Source organism: Tinamus guttatus, unplaced genomic scaffold (genome assembly GCF_059628265.1).
Source record: "Tinamus guttatus ecotype Peru unplaced genomic scaffold, ASM5962826v1 Tinamus_guttatus_pri_ptg000148l, whole genome shotgun sequence".
NCBI lineage: Eukaryota > Metazoa > Chordata > Aves > Tinamiformes > Tinamidae > Tinamus > Tinamus guttatus.
Genome location: NW_028288682.1, coordinates 251,866 through 268,121, shown reverse-complemented (window position 1 = coordinate 268,121; position 16,256 = coordinate 251,866). Strand labels below are relative to the sequence as shown.

The following is a 16,256-nucleotide window of genomic DNA, read 5'->3' as shown; positions in this document are numbered from 1 at the left end:
GAATTTGAAATAAGTAGTAAGCCGTTTTTAGCTTCTCAACTTCTGGGGGTGCTTAATATTGTTAAGGGAAGCCAAAACCAGAGCTCTGCAGTACCCAGGGAATTTTCCTGTCCCAGTCCCATAGGTGCAAGTTGCTGCTTTTCCCATTTCAGCAAGTAGCCAACCTGAGCTTACAAATGCTGTGTGCACATGCCCAGCCACGCAGACCAGCAGGCTATAAACAGTGTCTTCAGCAGCACCCACATAAACTTGCATAACACAGGCTGATGGCTCTGTCTAACTGTCTCTAGGTGGTCAGGACTGAGGGTCACTAGTCAACAATGCTCCCCCTCCCTCTCCTGGTTCCCAAAGATTCCTGCACCCATGAGCCTGTTGAATATTAGCACGGGCCTTAAGTCTGGCCCGTGCCCAGGTCCCTTGTCCATGAACCACCTCAGACATTTGGCCATTCCGTGTCCATTTGGTCATGCCGGCCTCTCCGTGCTCACAAGACTAGTGCAGCTGGAAATTTGCTAGCAAAATATATGTATGCACACAGAATAGAGCACCCTGGAACAGCACGTAGGTAGGAAGTTTACACAGACAATGTGATTTTAAATAGTGGTGTGAAAATATCAGGGTGGCTGCTTGAATGCTTGAATGTGCTAAGCCAACATTTTAAATATCTGACCTTTATGTTACGTGCGTTTTGGGGCAGGAACGCCTGTGTACAGGCCAGCCGAATTAATGGTCAGTCAGGAAGTGCCAGGCACACCTAGATGCACCGAGGAAGCACATTCGTTAGATGAACAGAGTACATCCTATACAGAAGTGCACAGCCCTAGTAACATGTAAGTTGCTGTAAGATGCTTCTAACATCGTAGTAGTTCTGCATTTATTATTAGTAGTAATATTCCATCTTAATATTATTAATTTATGAGTACTTTTTCAGTCTGTCTTGAGTTCCAGTTTGACAATGGTCTTCATATAAAAACAAGTCTATAGCACATGAGGAATCTGCAATAGTTACAGAAGGCCCCTTTGCAGCAAGGGAGTCAAAAAGTGTTGAGGCAAATGCCTTCAAGACTGCACTACTAATAACACTAGTATCTGCTGGGCATGTTAGTGTACACATGGCACCTCCTAATTGAGTGCGAAAACGAGCTCTACTAGTAAATGCCTGCCTTACAAAAAGCCAGTAAGATTCCTGTGCCTAATAAAAGAAGATGTAGAGTGCTGAACTGCCAGAACAGTGTAGTGTTGCCAGCAGAGAGGCTTCCTGTGTGTTTTTTCTCTATTGATCTTTAATAGGATCTTAAGAGGAAAGGCCCTTTTGCTGTTTGTTGATGGCCTTCATACTGTTTAGAGAGATACAGCAGAGGTCTCCATCTTTCTTGTTAGGATAAAAGTAATTCCTGATATCATTTTTCCAATGTATTGTTTGCTAGAGTGTGATTTCTTTCCTGTACTTGCAAGAGACCAAAAGCACTTACGGATTCGATAATACATCAGCATTCGATTTTTCAAGCTTTCATTTGATGTAGAAAATTGCTAAATAAGGTATTTTACCTTCAGTGCAGGCTTTGGAGGCAACTTAAGTGTGTGGAAGACGACTGTTCATCCTCTTAATGAAAAAACAGAAGCATTTTTTTCTTTCTTTCTGGGAAATACCCTTTCTCATTACTAAGTGAAGCTTGGTGATGATACAGAACTAAGAGGGCTCAATTTGATTGTATCTGCAAGCTACTAGAGCATTTCATATATCCTGCTAGCAGAAGCAATTCAGAGTCTCATTTTTAGCAACGGAGTAAGACATGCGCAAGAAAGCTAATGCACTGCAATTATAAGATATAAGGTAGCAGGCAAATAATTCATGTGGTGTGTGTATCTTTTTTTTAAGGATAGTTCAGATCCATCCCTGTTTTGTTTCCACTGAATTCTCAGGGTTTTGTTTTGTTTTTCCTTTTTTTTTCACTTTGTTTTTGGTGTATTTTATTCTTTTGCAGTTTAGGTTTTATGTGTCATTGGGTAGTCATAGTCTGCTCTCATTCAGATTTAACACTTGATTTACCTACTTACCATTTTTTAGTATATTTGAACAAATTTATAGGGAACTTTGTGCAGGGGACAGGAATGTCAAGGAAGTCACTACACATTCTTGAATGGGCAAACGTAGATTAGGGTGAGTTTTGGTAGATTCTATGCCTTTCCTCCTTAATCCCATCCAACATAATTCTTCCTTTGGTATGTGCCTAGCAGAACATTTCCACCTTTCCTTTCCTGCCCTGAGTGTAGCTGTTCTTCAGTAGCAGCCCCATTTTTCATTTGTCTTCTCAGTGGAAAGGAAAAGAAACCTGATGAGCTGCCCTCCCCAAGGAGGTAAGAGAAGGTAAATAGGCCCAAGTGAATTTTAGGCAACACCAACTTGAAGCAGCAAAAAAAATGCTAAAAGTTTCTACAAATAGAAATGCAGGTGGTTTGGGTTTGAGAGCAACCAGTGTGTTTAATCTGATTCTGACTGCTTATAATGGGTTTGCAGTTTTAGCTCAGACTTTGAGGAAAGGTATTATGGCATTATCTGTATTTTCCTTGTTCTGTTTTTTGATTTTGACCTGCCCATTGGTTTGTGACCTAAACAAAATGATTTGCTTGAGTATCCTTTTTCTCATTTTGAAAAATCTAATTTCAGGAAAAAGTCTGAAATTTCTGGAGTCATGGCAAAAGCTGACATCAAACCCAAGTCTATATGTCATGCCAAAAAATGGTCAGATGAGGTAGAGAACTTATACAGATTTCAGCAAGCTGGCTACAGAGATGAAGTTGAATATAAACAAGTAAAGCAAGTTGATACGGTAAGATTTAGAAGGGTTATTACTTCAAGCTTCTTTGTTTTGTACTAAATGATTAAATAAACATGAAAGTGCTGCGTATTTCCTCTTTTTTTTTGATACGTTTTTCCATTTTCTCACCTAATTTGACTTGTATTCCTTAGCTGTTAGTAACTGTGCAGAGTAACTTGTTTCACAGAAATTAAACGGAAACTGTAGCCAACATGAATTTATGTTCCCTTTCTCTCTTCTGCATTTAGAAGCATTATATATTTCTTTGACTTGATTAAGCTTCCGTCTAAAAGAATAGCTCAGTGTTGAAGAAAGGAATGCATCGGAGGTAGTTCTCTAAAGTTTCCCTGGTACTCTGCCAAGAGGCCTAATGAGAAGTTAGTTCAGTGTCCAGGTGCTCAGTCCTTCCTTGTTGCTACTAACTTCAGTTTTACAGCTGAATTGCCTGTAGTATAATTTGACTTTTTTCACCTTCAGAATCTTACTATTCAAACTGTCCACAACTGAAACATTTGCTGGTAAAGGGAGTTGCTCTGTAGTTCCATTTCCCAAAGCAGCATATAGTCTCACAAGTCTGACTTTAAATTATATTAGTATCTTGTGCACGTGGGTGCAGAATGTTCCTAAGAAAGTCACTTTTCATCTAGCAAAATAAGATGCAGCTAATGCTGTTGTCTTGTGCCTAGGTACTACAGTGAAAGCTGTAGTGTAAACATCCTTTACCAGTGCAAAAGGATATCAGGTAATTTGAGGGTAGAATCAGTCTGGTTAAAATTTATGGCAGGTTATAAACTATGAACAGTCAAACCCTGACACTAGTTAAGTAACAGCACTTACTCCAGTTAAAAATTAACTCGAGTTTTGTTCAGACTTCCCAGGATTGCTCTATTTTTCTCAGGTTGCTAATGAAATGTGTGGCATACATATTTTTCATAATAAGAGATTCCTGAAGAAACTTTTAAATGTCAGTCAGTCTTTTATAAGTAGAATATGTTAGCTTCTCAAATTACTGAATAACTGATGTTTTATTCTAATACTTTTTTTTTTTTTACTTTGACTAGTCCATTTTTAAATGACTTGGGTTTATCAGGTAGTCTTAGAAACTTATTTCTGGACTTTTCTGATCACAATACTTTATACTTGACAGGGAAACTGGTTTCTGACATCTGATAACTGATAAAAGTTAATTAAATTAATAGTAAAGCAGTGTTTGGATGCAAATGAAGATCTTCCATGGAAGTATATGCTGTATTGTTTGCAGTGTAATGCACAAACGTAATTCAATGTGAGCATGTTCAGGTGAATGTATATCCTTTTTATTTTGTTCATAGGTAGAGTGTTGGCCAGAAACTGGATTTGTTAAGAAACTACAGAGAAGGGACAATACTTTCTATTATTACAATAAGCAAAGAGAATGTGAAGACAGAGAAGTTCATAAAGTAAAAGTTTACGTGTATTAATCTTGTTTTTGTTGTAATCTGTTTGTATATATTTTTCTAAATCTGTTTGTCAGTTGGAAATTTTAAGTAAATGAGATTTGTCTAATCTGTCTTGCTCTATTTTTAAGTATTAGGTGTCATTATTGGACAGAATGGGGAAGAGAGGAAATCTAAAGAGAATTGTGTAATTCTGGACAAGGAGATTCCAGTTTGATTCTGGTATAGCCTACAGTCGTATTATCCCTCATTTTCCTAGTAACAAAAATGTTTTGGCATCTAACAAGGATCAAAAACTTGCAAATGAGTATCATGTGTTTGGTTTAACAACTGTGTGGAAGGTCCCTTATAACTAGAGGCATTGATTTTTACCCAAAACAGTGTCGTTTTGTTGACGCTGGCTAGTGTCAGCCACAGTCTCTTTAGATAGCTGAGGTTAATGACACTGCAGAAAGGCAAACTTAGGTCAAAGGCTAATCCAGATACATATGTATGTATTTTTAACAATATGATTTATTAGATGTAGGATTTATTAAAAAAAAACTGAAACAAAGTCAAAGGTTATTCCTGGTTTCTTATGTGTCTCTTGTAATAATGTCTTAATACAGTGAGTGTGCATTTAATACAGCCGCCGGGCTTTCTTCATGCCAAACAATTAGCACTGGAATTCATGCTTCACTTCTGAACGTTAACTTTGTATGGGTTGGCATTCAGAACTTCTAGCCACGAGAGAATGAGTTACCTAGATTTTATTACTATTTTTTTAAGTGTGCTAAAGAGCTGAACTTCAGTGTCAGTTAAGAGGTCAGGGGTGAATAGGAGCAAAAAGCTTTGGAATTAGCGCTGAAGACCAGTACAGAAACAGAGCCCTGATGTTATTTTTAAGTTCACTCACGCCAAGGCAAAAAAAAAAAAAAAAAAAAAGGTTATCTAGCATCAGTGACAATTTCAGTCCTAGTTATCTTTTGACATGTTATTTGTATCCATATTTCACTCTGATTAATAATACTTAAAATGATTTTACACCAAAAAAAGTGGTTGTAACTAACCTCAAGACTGTTAGGGCTTTAGCTGTGACACTAGTGTGGACACTTGCTTGGCTTATTCCGCAAGTAGATTTTATATTTAGCTGTGCTGTCACCCGAGCCCTAAGAAGTGCTCCACAGTTACGGTCATGTTTGATGCCAACCCTCCCAGTCAGGAGGCTGAGATGAAATAATTTGCAATCTGTAACTGGGGTGGGTGTGAGGCATCGCTCACTAAATATAAATACTTCCAGCCCAGAAGGTCCAGGGTGATGTACACTCAGGGGCTTAAGACCAGTAGCCAACAAGCTTCCTAATCACTAAGTAAAAAACTTGTGTCACAACTATCCTATGCATAACTGAACTGTCCTGTCTGTCACCTCTCCTTTGTTAAGCATGTTGCAAACTAGGTTTACTTGCATGTCAAATTAAGGACACAAAGCTCCAAAAGGGTACGGAGGTAAGCAGTTTGTTGGAAGTTACGCTTCACTTTTTGGGTGACACAATAGTTCTCGTGATTTATCAAGATAAAGAACTTGCATTGCCATTACAAAAACTGCATGAGCACTTTTCATACTGAGCTTTAACTGCATAAGTAGTAGTTGCATGTTGAATTTGAATGGTTTTCTTCTAAATCTGAAACCATTAAGCATAGAAGAGAACAGTTTTGGTTCCTCTGAACCCTGACGATTTTTCTCCGCTTATTCTATCCTGATCTTTCACTTTCTCCCACTTTGGCCATTCCCACAGTAACTTTTGCGCAGTCTCCCGAGCCTCTCACATATCCCCTAATAATCATGATAATCCTGTTCTGCTCTTCCTATCAGTTACCAAGCAGAGGCTGGACCAAAAAGCAATCAGGTTTCATACATCCAGGTTCTGAGCTTTTGCTCTGGGTGGCTGAAGGATGTGCTGGGGTGTCCCAAAGGACATGGCTGTGCCAAATGCAAGACATTTTGGGGAATATTCAGTGCTGGGAGGTGCCTAGGGGTACATGCCTGGGATGCTGTGTGTGTCTTCCCATGGGCTGTTCAGAAACAGGTTTCAGTACAACAGCTGAAAGTCACTCTCTAGAGGAGGCGTTCATTGGAAAACGGAATATTTCTGTGGTAGCCCATCGTTCATAACTTTGCCATCAGTGAGTGAGAAAGATCTAGATCTATAGCTGCAGCCACAGAGACAGATGTTTATTTAGAAGGGCATTGGATTAGTGGCGTTTTTTTGGTCTCTTTTAGAACAAAGTAGGAGGATCCATCCATCCCATGCTGGATGAAATAATTTGCAGTCTATTTGAGGAGGATTGAGGAGTTTGCTCACTAAATATAAATGCTTTCAGCTCAGAAGGTCCAAGGTAACGTACACTCAGGAGCTTAAGACCAGTAGCCAAAGAGCTTTTTAATCACTCATTTTAGATCTTAAAGTTCAGAAGACAGGAGATTTGCCAGAAGTTTTACGTAGGGTCAACATTGTTCCAGTGTATAAAAGGCAAAAGAATGATACAGAAATAGGCACTTCGGAGGTTTTGTTTCTGGAACATCTTAATGAAACTCCCAAGGACTAAGATAGTTTCTGACTAAAACCATCCGTTTCAGCCTAAAGGTACCAGAGCAAAAGCAGAGGCTGGTGCCATAGAAGGCACCATAGAGGGCTTAAGTAACAAGAGGGGGAAAAACCCTACAAAATCAGGAGGGGAGGTGGTTGTTCCGTATGTTACTGCAATTTATGGGAAGTAGCCTCTTCTCTTTGCAAAATACAAAACCATCCAGGCTTCACCTAACGCAGCTGTGATGTCCTGGTGCCTGCACTGGCGCCACTTGTTCCGCCGGTGCGAAGCTCCCTGTGACCGTTAGTGTCATTTCCCCTCTGCCCTTGAAAAGGGTGTTTTGAAGGCGGCTTTAATCACACACGTGCTTAGTCTGCCACCAAGCTAGGGAGGTACTCAGATACTCTTGTGTTCCATAAGCACTTCTCAGAAGCTAAGAAGGCTGGGGTTTTTAATTGACTTTTAAGATTTATCCTTGTGAAGACTTTTTTTCGCAAAACAAATGTGATTTCTGTAAATCTTCTCTCATCAAATGCTGTGACTCTTTCAGCTGAGACTTGAGGCACAAAGGAGGAGGCAGCAAATCTTCTACGATGCATCAAATGAGGTAACACAAAAGGGAGAATCCACAGTCCCAGCAAACACAGACTCTTGGCAAACCTGTAGGAGAGACGAGGCTATAGGGAGTAAATCACACCTATCCATGACTACGTATGTTTCAGCATCTTTGTTTCCTCTTTCATCGAATCTCAAAGATTAAAGCGTAAATGCAGAAAAGTAAAGTAAAATATTTTGGTGGTAATAGTTAAAACCTGTTGTCTGCATTTTACAGGCTCTGCAGGAGCAGAGAGCTTGTGGCTGTGTGTGGATTTTGTGAGCTCGTGTCTCCCTCTGCTGACGGCCCCAACTACCTGAAACGGCTTTATTTTTCAAAGGATAAAAAGCCGTTTTTTCCCCGTTCTGCTGTTGTGCCACCGTTTCTCACTCATATCGACCACAGCGGCTGTTCTCAGGTGCTGGTTGTTGCTGACTCCTTGCAACAGCAGGTCTGGCCACCCCAGCGCTCATCTGCACCGTTTGTGGCACTTCGTGTTTGCTGCTGGCTGATGTTTCTATTAACTGTAAGATAATGCACAAATCCGCATTTAGAGGAAAATCTCTGAAAATCGTCAGGGAGAGACTGTGAGTCACTGAGAGATGGGAGCAGGGAAGAGAGGAGCTTACAGACAGGACATGCTGGAAGTAACTTGTGCTGAGTTTTGTTTTCGTTCTTTTCAGCGTGAAGATGCCTGTAACTCAACTTGCTATCAGTTTAAAAACAATTCTGTTCTCACAGGCAGCCATTAGGTAAAACTGGCCCTGGGAGCTGTGAAATGCCAAGGTTTGGATTTCTGTTGTTTTCCCAGGTAACCTCATGAAACGCTGGTTCTTCTCAGGGCGTTCTCACATCCTCAGCTGGCGCCTGCCACCTCACTTCCCCCTTCGCCCCTGCTAACCCCAAATCTCTTCCTTGCTGCTGAACTGCCAGGCAGCTCTCCCAGCCGTGGTCTGCTGTGGGGACGCAAAGGAGCAGGCAGGAAATCTTCTATGATGCATCAAATGAGATCACACACACACACACAAAATAAAATAAAATAAAAAATAAATAAAATTAAAATAATAAATATAAATAACAAAAATAATAAATAAAAAAAAATAGAAAACAACAGAAACAAACGGGAGCCCGCGCGGATGAGGCAGGCGCGATAACGCCGCCGTTTCCGCGGCGGGGCAGGTGCGGCGACGCAGCAGGGCGGCCGCGGGCGGCGCGCTGCGCACAGGCGCGCTGAGCGCGGAGCCGCCGCCGCGCCGGGCCGAGCCGAGCCGAGCCCAGCCGCGGGGCCGGGCCGGGCCGGGCCGGGCCGGTTCCGGTCCGCGCGCGGCGCAGCATGAGCGCGCGCCCCAAGCGGGCTCCGCGGCGGCGGCCTGAGCGCCCCGCGCCGCCGCCGCCGCCGCCATGGAGGGCTTCGGCGGGCGCAGCTACGGCACCGGCGCGCTCGACAACCGGCCGCTCTTCGGAGAGACCTCGGCGCGGGTAAGGAAGGGCGGCGCGGGGCGGCCTCGGGGAGAGGGGTCCCGGCAGCAGCCTCCGGGCACCCCAGGGGGAGAAAATATCCGGCTGCCCCAAGGGATAAACGGAAAGTCCCTCCTACTACCCCCAAATAACCCCGGACCTCCTCCCTCACCCCCACCCTGTTAATAAATAAATAAATAAATAACTCCAAAAAAATAAGAACCCCCCCGTAATAACTTCCCCTCCTCTAAATTCCTCGGGGGGAAAACAAAAAACCCACAACCACCAACAAAAAACTATATGGCAAGATCCCAGCTCCTCACCTACCAACCGAGGTAATAAAAAGGATCCCCCTCCCCGAATCAAAATACCTAAAATAAAAAAGACCCTTTCCCAGACAAAGTGAGTTTTCCCTTCCATCAGCTTCTCCATCTTTCCCGGGGGGGGGGAAAAAAAAAAGGCACCCCTCAAACAACAACAGAAAACCTTTAAGCAACAAAAGGCAAAAAAAAAAAAACCCTAAATGATCAGTCAGAGGTGGAAAACAAACAAAAAAAGACAAAAAAGACAAAAAAAAAAAAAACAAAAAAGCAACTCCTCTCCCCACCCCAAACCTAGAAAATGGGGGGAAGCCCCTGGTGTGGCAGGGCCCCCAGTGCTGGGAGAGGGGAGAGGGCAGGAGTCGGGGGTTTTCTGCTGTGGAGGCCTTAGTGGCAATTCATAATGGCTATTAGTAGTGTTGTTATTAGGATAATTGAGCTATTATTAATCATAACATTTTTCTTGGGCTGTGGAAGTGATGGGAAGCCAGCAGGAAGCATTCGTGGCGCCATGTGAATGGGGGACATGGAGGCGCGGGTGGAAGTGGATGTTGCTGGGCTTGGGTTTTGAGGCAAACGGAAGGATACGGGTTATCCAGGCTGGCATGTTCCTGTCTGGATGCTTTGGACCTCCACAAGGGTGATAAGTGATGGACCAGAAAGGCTTCTTGCAGCTTGTGGTTCCAGTGCTCTCCTTGCAGCGCAAGATGAGGGCAACAGAGGCAGGAAGCCCTTGTGGAGGATGAGGTTCTGGGGGAAAGACCTGTTGACCAAGGTGCTGAAAGAGGTGGAGAAGTGGGGGACTCTGTAGGGTCCTCTGGCGTCTACTGTTTCTGAAGGTGGTTGTTTGAGCTGTGTGATTCGTTGCTACTAAGTGGAGCAGGAGGACGTGTGTGCAAGCAGGATTGTGTCCCTGCTATCCTGAGCAATGCCTGGAGGGAGCCTCGGCATCACTCCTAGAGCTCCCTAGCTCTTTTCCTTGCAGTACCTTAGGGATAGGAGAGATGGGAGGTCTCTGGTTGCAGTTAAACCCACAAGTCGCATGGAAGGTGCTGAGCATCCTCCCCACGACTGCAGGTGGTTGCCGCTTCTCCAGGTAGGGAGCCAAGCTCTTATTTCCCAGAACTCTGGGGGATTTCACAGTTTCTACTCCGTCCTTCCCCGTTGCTCTTGCTCTCTTGAGTGACCTATCCTTGCTTGGCATATGTTGCCTGGAAGGCGCAAGGCTGCTGTGAGAGCGAAGCCTACGTGGTTGGTATCTGTTGGCTGCTTGGTGTGGCCGTGCTCTTCTCTTCTCCTGTCACTGAGACCTCATCCCATGGAGTTGCCTTCTGCAAACTCTGGTTTCCAGGTGGCTGGACCGAAGTTCAGCCTTCGGGGCCAGTTCATCATCTGCTGGGGAGAAAGTCCTCAAGGCCAAAGTGCGTGGCAAGAGACTAGAGATAGGGGAGCTGCAGAGGAGGTTTGGCTGGTGTGATAGGCAGCACTCCCGGCATCCAGCCTCCCTTTATTTATAGGAAAAGTTGAAGTGTTGAAAGTGTGAAACAAGAAGTGCTGGAAGAAAGATGTCTAAGAGCTTTGCAGGCTGGTGTCCTGCAGGGATGCGTGGTGGTGCTGGGGAACGTTCTGCTAAGCGGGTGAGGGAGGCCGGGAGGTGGTTGTGATGATGGAGGATGTTTTGAGCTGATCTGGGCTGGAGCTGCCTTTTGAGGCTGAATAGGAAAGCGCTAGAGAAGGGTGGTGGCTGGCTTTGAGATGGAGAAATGTGACTGTTCCTTTTCTTTTTAATGTAGCAGAGGAAGGAAATGCAGTAGGAGGGATACATAAGCACAGTGAGATGGTTGATGCGATCAGCCAAGAAAGGGTTGTTGGCAGGAGGATTTCGCATAGAAATGGATGGATCAAGTGGCTTCATCAGAGCTGGGAGACGGATACTGCTCCGTGGTGCCAGGAGGGAGCAGAGCTGCGGAGGGATCGATTTGGGCTGGTTGGATAGAAAGGACCCTGTCCTGGAGATCTTACAGTGAGAGAAGCTGGGCAAGTTTAGACACAGATGGGTCCTGAGTAACTGCTCAGCCCAAGCTCTACCTTTGTGTGTGCTTTTGTAGGGCCCGTAGCAAAAATGGTACGGGTAGTTCAGAAGGGAGGAAAGAGGCTTTTCTCTGCCTTGTTCTTTCTTCCCACCACCTTCCTGTTGCCCACAAGGGCTCGTGCCTCAGAGAGATGCTGTTCCCTGCTCTTCCCTTCGACAGGCCCGCAGCGGAGGCTGTCTGTGTATTGCAGCACAGCCCCTGTCATTGCAAAGAGATGCAGCTTCAGCCCTGGTGACTCTGGAGGCCATGCTGGGAGCAGCTCGGTGTGAGACAACGCAAAACGGGAGCTTCACAAACGCAGAGTTTCTCAAGAAAAGCAAAGTTAAAAGTAGAAACCGCTTGGGTTCTTCCATGACAAGAACATTTAATTATAGTGGGTGCATGTTAGAAGCAAAATGCAATAGAGAGGCTGAGCACAAGATGTGGGTGAAGAACCACGGGAATTCCTCTGTTAGTCCATGTAGCTCAACCAGGCAGTAAGTTATTATATCCCTTGTGACTGCATTAGCCAAGGGTCTCGCTGTGGTTGCTGCTGGTTGCTGGTGCAGCCTATAGACACATCTCTTCATGGTCCCTGGCCAGCTACGCAGCCACGAGCGGCGCTTCCTTGCCCGGGAAGTGCGCGGGAGCGCAGCCTCCTCCCAGGAAAGGCAGGAGCTGCAGCAGCCCATGGTTTGTGCTGCGGTTTGCTGCGCCCTGGGGATTGGGGATCCCTGTAAGTGGCTCAGGCGCAGCTAAACCGCATTGGAAGTGGTTTCCGTGGGCTCATGCAGCTCAGGTGACCTTCGAGCGGTGCGCGGCGGGCGGCCTTGCCTGCCTGGGGTTCTCTCTGCTTTCGTTTTCGCTTTTTATGGCAGCAGCTCTAGCAATAAGGAAGTGCATGATAATCCTTGAGGAAAGTTCTGCCTGGATGCGCTGCGCTGAACCCAAGACATCCCAATCTGCAGGTGTCTCTCCAAGCTGGAATTGGCTCTTGAGGCGTGTGACAGCCCCAAACCACTGCCCATTTCTGCCTTTTTCTTATATCTATTTTTCCGAACCTCTGCTCCCAGCTGTGTGTTTTCATGCAGCTTCTCCCTGGGCTGGGATTGTGCCTGGGGCCGGGCGCGGAGGTGAAGGGCTGCGTCAGCCCCAATCCCCTGAGCCGCCCCGGCCGCTGCTCACGTATTTTTAACCTTTCTGCTGGGCTAAGCTGCCCGGAGCCGAGGTGTCACCGGGGAGCGCGGATCAGCGTGCCGAGCCGGGGATTGCAGGATCAGTTGCTCTAATCTCCCGATCCTCAAATGCCTCGTCCTGCCGAGGGCATTTCTGGACCGGCGGATGCCGCAGGTTGCTGGTTTGAGCTCTGGTGACTTGGGGGTTCAGATTGTTGGCTCCACAGGGTCCAACTCTATTATTCCCTTCCCGCTGAATATACTGGGAATATTTCCTTTTTGACTAAGTTGTTTTGTTAGTGAACACACAGAAAGAGCATTGTTGGAAAACCCCAAATGTTCAGCTCTTTATTACACAGCTGTAAAAGTGACCACTGCTCGGGCACTGTAACGCTGTTATGGTACGACAGGTCCTCACATGCAGAATAAATATTTGTTAGGGTTAAAGCAGCCACGGGGAGTGTCAAGAAACTCTCTCTAAAGCCACTTGAGTCTATACCCGATCCTGCTCCATACCTTAATGGTGACCGCTGAGCTTAACCCTTAACTTTCTTGGGCTCTTGCCCATGGTTTGGGTGCAGTTCTCCACGTTTGGGTCTTGATTCATGGATGGGGGAAAATTGGGCAGGTTGACGGAGAGACAATTGCTGGCTGGGTCTGGGAAGTCCACGGCCCTTCTCCCAGCGGTGGAGGGCACTGGGTTTCTTCCCGTTCTTTTGGAGAGTGCATGGCTCTCGCTGCCCGTTTCCTGGGCTCCTTGGTCACACTGTGATGTCTTGTGGTCCCCTGTCATCCCTCCTGTGATGTGACTGGTATTTGGGTGTGATTCTGGGGCCGGGTCCGTGTCTCGGGTGGCCGGTGCCCCATGTCCTTGTTCGATGAGACACAGTTGATTCGGAAGGAGTCAACAAGCCCATTGCAAATGAAGAGACCTCTTGCCACGAGGAAGAGGCACCAGGTCCAACTTGGCCAGCGCCACCTCCACGAGGTCCGTGGAGGGGAAGGGAAATGCGGGTCCTGATTTACTCGGTGCTGGTCTGTTTTATGTGCTTTACAAGGTGTGCATGTCATCTTCTCTCTTCTGCAGGACAGAATCATCAATTTAGTTGTTGGCGGCCTAACGTCCTTGCTGCTTGTAGTAAGTATCTGACGTCGTGTCCTGCATTTCTTGTCTCCCTTAGATGTTGAGGGCAAATCCAGAGATCCTCCTATTATGGCTCCGATAGTCACTGGTCTATTTGTCACTTGAAACTCTTTGATAACAGGGAAGAATACCCTTCTTCAAGCCATTTTATCTTCTAGTTTTTAAGATGTAGCTGTTTTCTTTAGAATGAAATGCTCAAGTCCCTGGGCAGGTTGTGGTTCTCAGCAGATGAGTGACATGAGTCCATTCAGTCATTGCTGGTTGTGCTTCTAGCAAGCTCATCCTTGAATATTGGAGTGAAACTTTCAATTAAATGCTTACGGCTGTGCACAACACAACTGATTTTTGCCAGTGTGATGTTGTAGGGCTGGTCACGTTGAAAGACCATCAGCAGGTGAGGACTTGAACTTATGTCCGTGCTGTACCTGGGTACCGAGACCTTTCCCAGACAAGGTGCTTTCAGTGCAGGAGAGTTGGTTAACTTCCCTTTCCTTCTGCTTACGTATAGATTTATATATGAACATTTCCTGGAATCACTTGCCACTTGGTCTCCAACTATCCTTTCTCCTAGGTTTAGACACGAGCACCACCAGCATAAAAGGAGAGTTTTCAGTTTTGCAGTGCTTAGTGGTAGCAGCTTTGGGGAGCTGCAATGGGATGCGTTAGGGAGAACAAAGATTGAGGGAATCCAGCCATCGTTGACTGAAGCGATGCCTTGAAGGTGGCCAGTGTCCACCCATGTGCTGAGAACAGCTGGTGACACACACATGTCCCAGGGTTAGCAGGGAACACGGCTGTTAACGGATGTGAAACTGCCCAGTAGAAGGATTTCAGAAGCCAAGGGTGACTGCGCACATTTCCTCTCCCTATAGCCTAGTGAAAAGGCAGCTTTGAATCTGGGCTGTCACAGCTGATCTTCTGAGTAACCTTTCATCCTAGTTCCTCAGTGGTAAGATTTTTTTGACATGAAACTTTAAAATTTTTTTGACATGTTAATGTTTTCTTTTTTTCTGGGTATTTAGAGAACAGTTGCTAGACACAAGACTCTCTAAGCTGCTAATAGAGCTTTAATCCTTTTTTTTTTTTTTCCCCGAGCTGCAGGTTTGACAAAATCCTTTCCCCCATCTTCCTTGTTGGAGTGTTAAATGTTACTCCCTGCCCGGGGTGGTTGGTGCCCCTGGCCCCTGCTCAGGCTGTCACAGGTCCTGGCCAGGGCTGCTGAGGTTGCACGGTGGGCTCAGCCTGGGGGGTAGCTCTGTGCACAAGGGCAGGAGAGACCAAAGCCTTGGTTTTCTTCCACGCAGGTCACTCTGATCAGTGCTTTTGTCTTCCCGCAACTACCTCCAAAGCCCGTGAATATATTTTTTGCTATCTGCATCTCCTTGTGTTGCATTTCTGCTGGCATTCTTGTAAGTACCTTCACTGTGCAATGTTTCCGGTGTGTGACTGTGGCTGGAATAGTAACACAACCTGCTTATGGCTTCCCCCATCCTTTTTTTTTTTTTTTTTTTGGGGTTTATGCTGTCCTAGAGCAGTTTTCCCATTTCTAACAGTCCTCATTATGGCTTCATGGCAGTAAATTTGTATGAAACACCCTGTTGGGGGAAGTTTGTCCCTGATTTTGCTCCCTAGCTTTACTCTTCCCTTTTGGAGGAGGACTCACAAGCTGCTCTTTGGAAGAAGTCACTTGAAAATGTCTCTGTTCTCCTGTTGTATAGTGGAGCCAAAGTGCTGAGGGGAGCAGCTCATATAGTGAGTTCTTGCAACTGCAAGAAACTTGTTGTGATTAACACATCTTAACACAAAGCTTGGAGAAAGGAAAGTGGACAGCAGAGCAATGGGATGTAGTGCAAAAGCCTGCCTTGCTCCTCACCTGTATATGGACACAGCCAAGCTGACAAGGTCACCTCTGTCTTCATCCCTCACCTAGCACCAGGCAAACCTGCCTTGTTTTGGTATATGCCACAAGCCTGCTAAGAAAACCTAATGGAATCCCTTGATTTTTAAGGCACCTGCCTGGTAGCTGTACATAATCTGCTCTTAGTCAGATTAAGCAGGGCTGTTTTATTGGTGGGAAAAAAGAAAACACTGCAGCATAGCAGTTGCTGGCCTGGTTACCGTTGACTGTTTTTTCAGACAAAATACCTGTCCCTTTTAAACAAAACAAACTCATTCTCTCCTCTAGATCTACTGGTATCGACAAGGAGACCTGGAACCTAAATTCAGGAACTTAATTTACTACATATTATTTTCTATTGTCATGTTATGTATATGTGCCAACCTGTACTTCCATGAAGTGGGTAAATGACTGACACTGGGAAGACCCAGCGAGGATGCTCCTGTATCCGACTGCTCTCAGCTCTACCCGAGAAACTTAACGGAGGACAATCAGCCTGAGAGGAAAGAAGTGGGTTGTGCAAGGACAAACCAGTACATGATTTTCATGTAAATGTATATGTAATGTCCCTCTTGTTGGGGAGAATTATTGCCATAAGACATGACATTCTGCTTTTTTTTGAAGAGCTACTGTTGCACTTAATGAACATTCCAGTTGTACCAATGTTTGAATGGCACAAGCTTTTTTCATTCTGGAAAAAAAAAGGCATTTTTTATTACTGTACAAATAAACTGCAGCCTTGCAAGGATCTGTAGCAGTATAAATAAATGGC

At 45.3% G+C, this 16,256-nt stretch overlaps 2 protein-coding genes and 1 long non-coding RNA gene across 4 annotated transcripts in view; all 3 read left to right on the top strand.

The window, feature by feature from the left end:
• Positions 1-16,256, top strand: part of LOC148595163 (uncharacterized) — a 379,939-nt gene that overhangs the window by 354,981 nt on the left and 8,702 nt on the right. The gene's annotated exons all lie outside the window — the stretch shown is intronic.
• MEIG1 (meiosis/spermiogenesis associated 1) lies at positions 700-4,381 on the top strand. The gene is made up of 3 exons (XM_010216914.2): positions 700-830; positions 2,669-2,831; positions 4,151-4,381. The coding sequence occupies exons 1-3, from the start codon at positions 727-729 to the stop codon at positions 4,277-4,279; spliced, it is 396 nt and encodes a 131-aa protein (XP_010215216.1). The 5' UTR covers positions 700-726; the 3' UTR covers positions 4,280-4,381.
• On the top strand, positions 8,810-16,090 carry TMEM243 (transmembrane protein 243). Of its 2 annotated transcripts, XM_088522092.1 has the most exons (5): positions 8,810-8,897; positions 13,327-13,431; positions 13,531-13,581; positions 14,892-14,996; positions 15,773-16,090. In XM_088522092.1, exons 1-5 carry the CDS (start codon positions 8,820-8,822, stop codon positions 15,893-15,895), a joined length of 462 nt encoding a protein of 153 aa, XP_088378218.1. In that variant the 5' UTR covers positions 8,810-8,819; the 3' UTR covers positions 15,896-16,090. The 2 variants fall into 2 exon arrangements, with proteins under 2 accessions (XP_088378218.1, XP_088378219.1); XM_088522093.1 differs by lacking the exon at positions 13,327-13,431.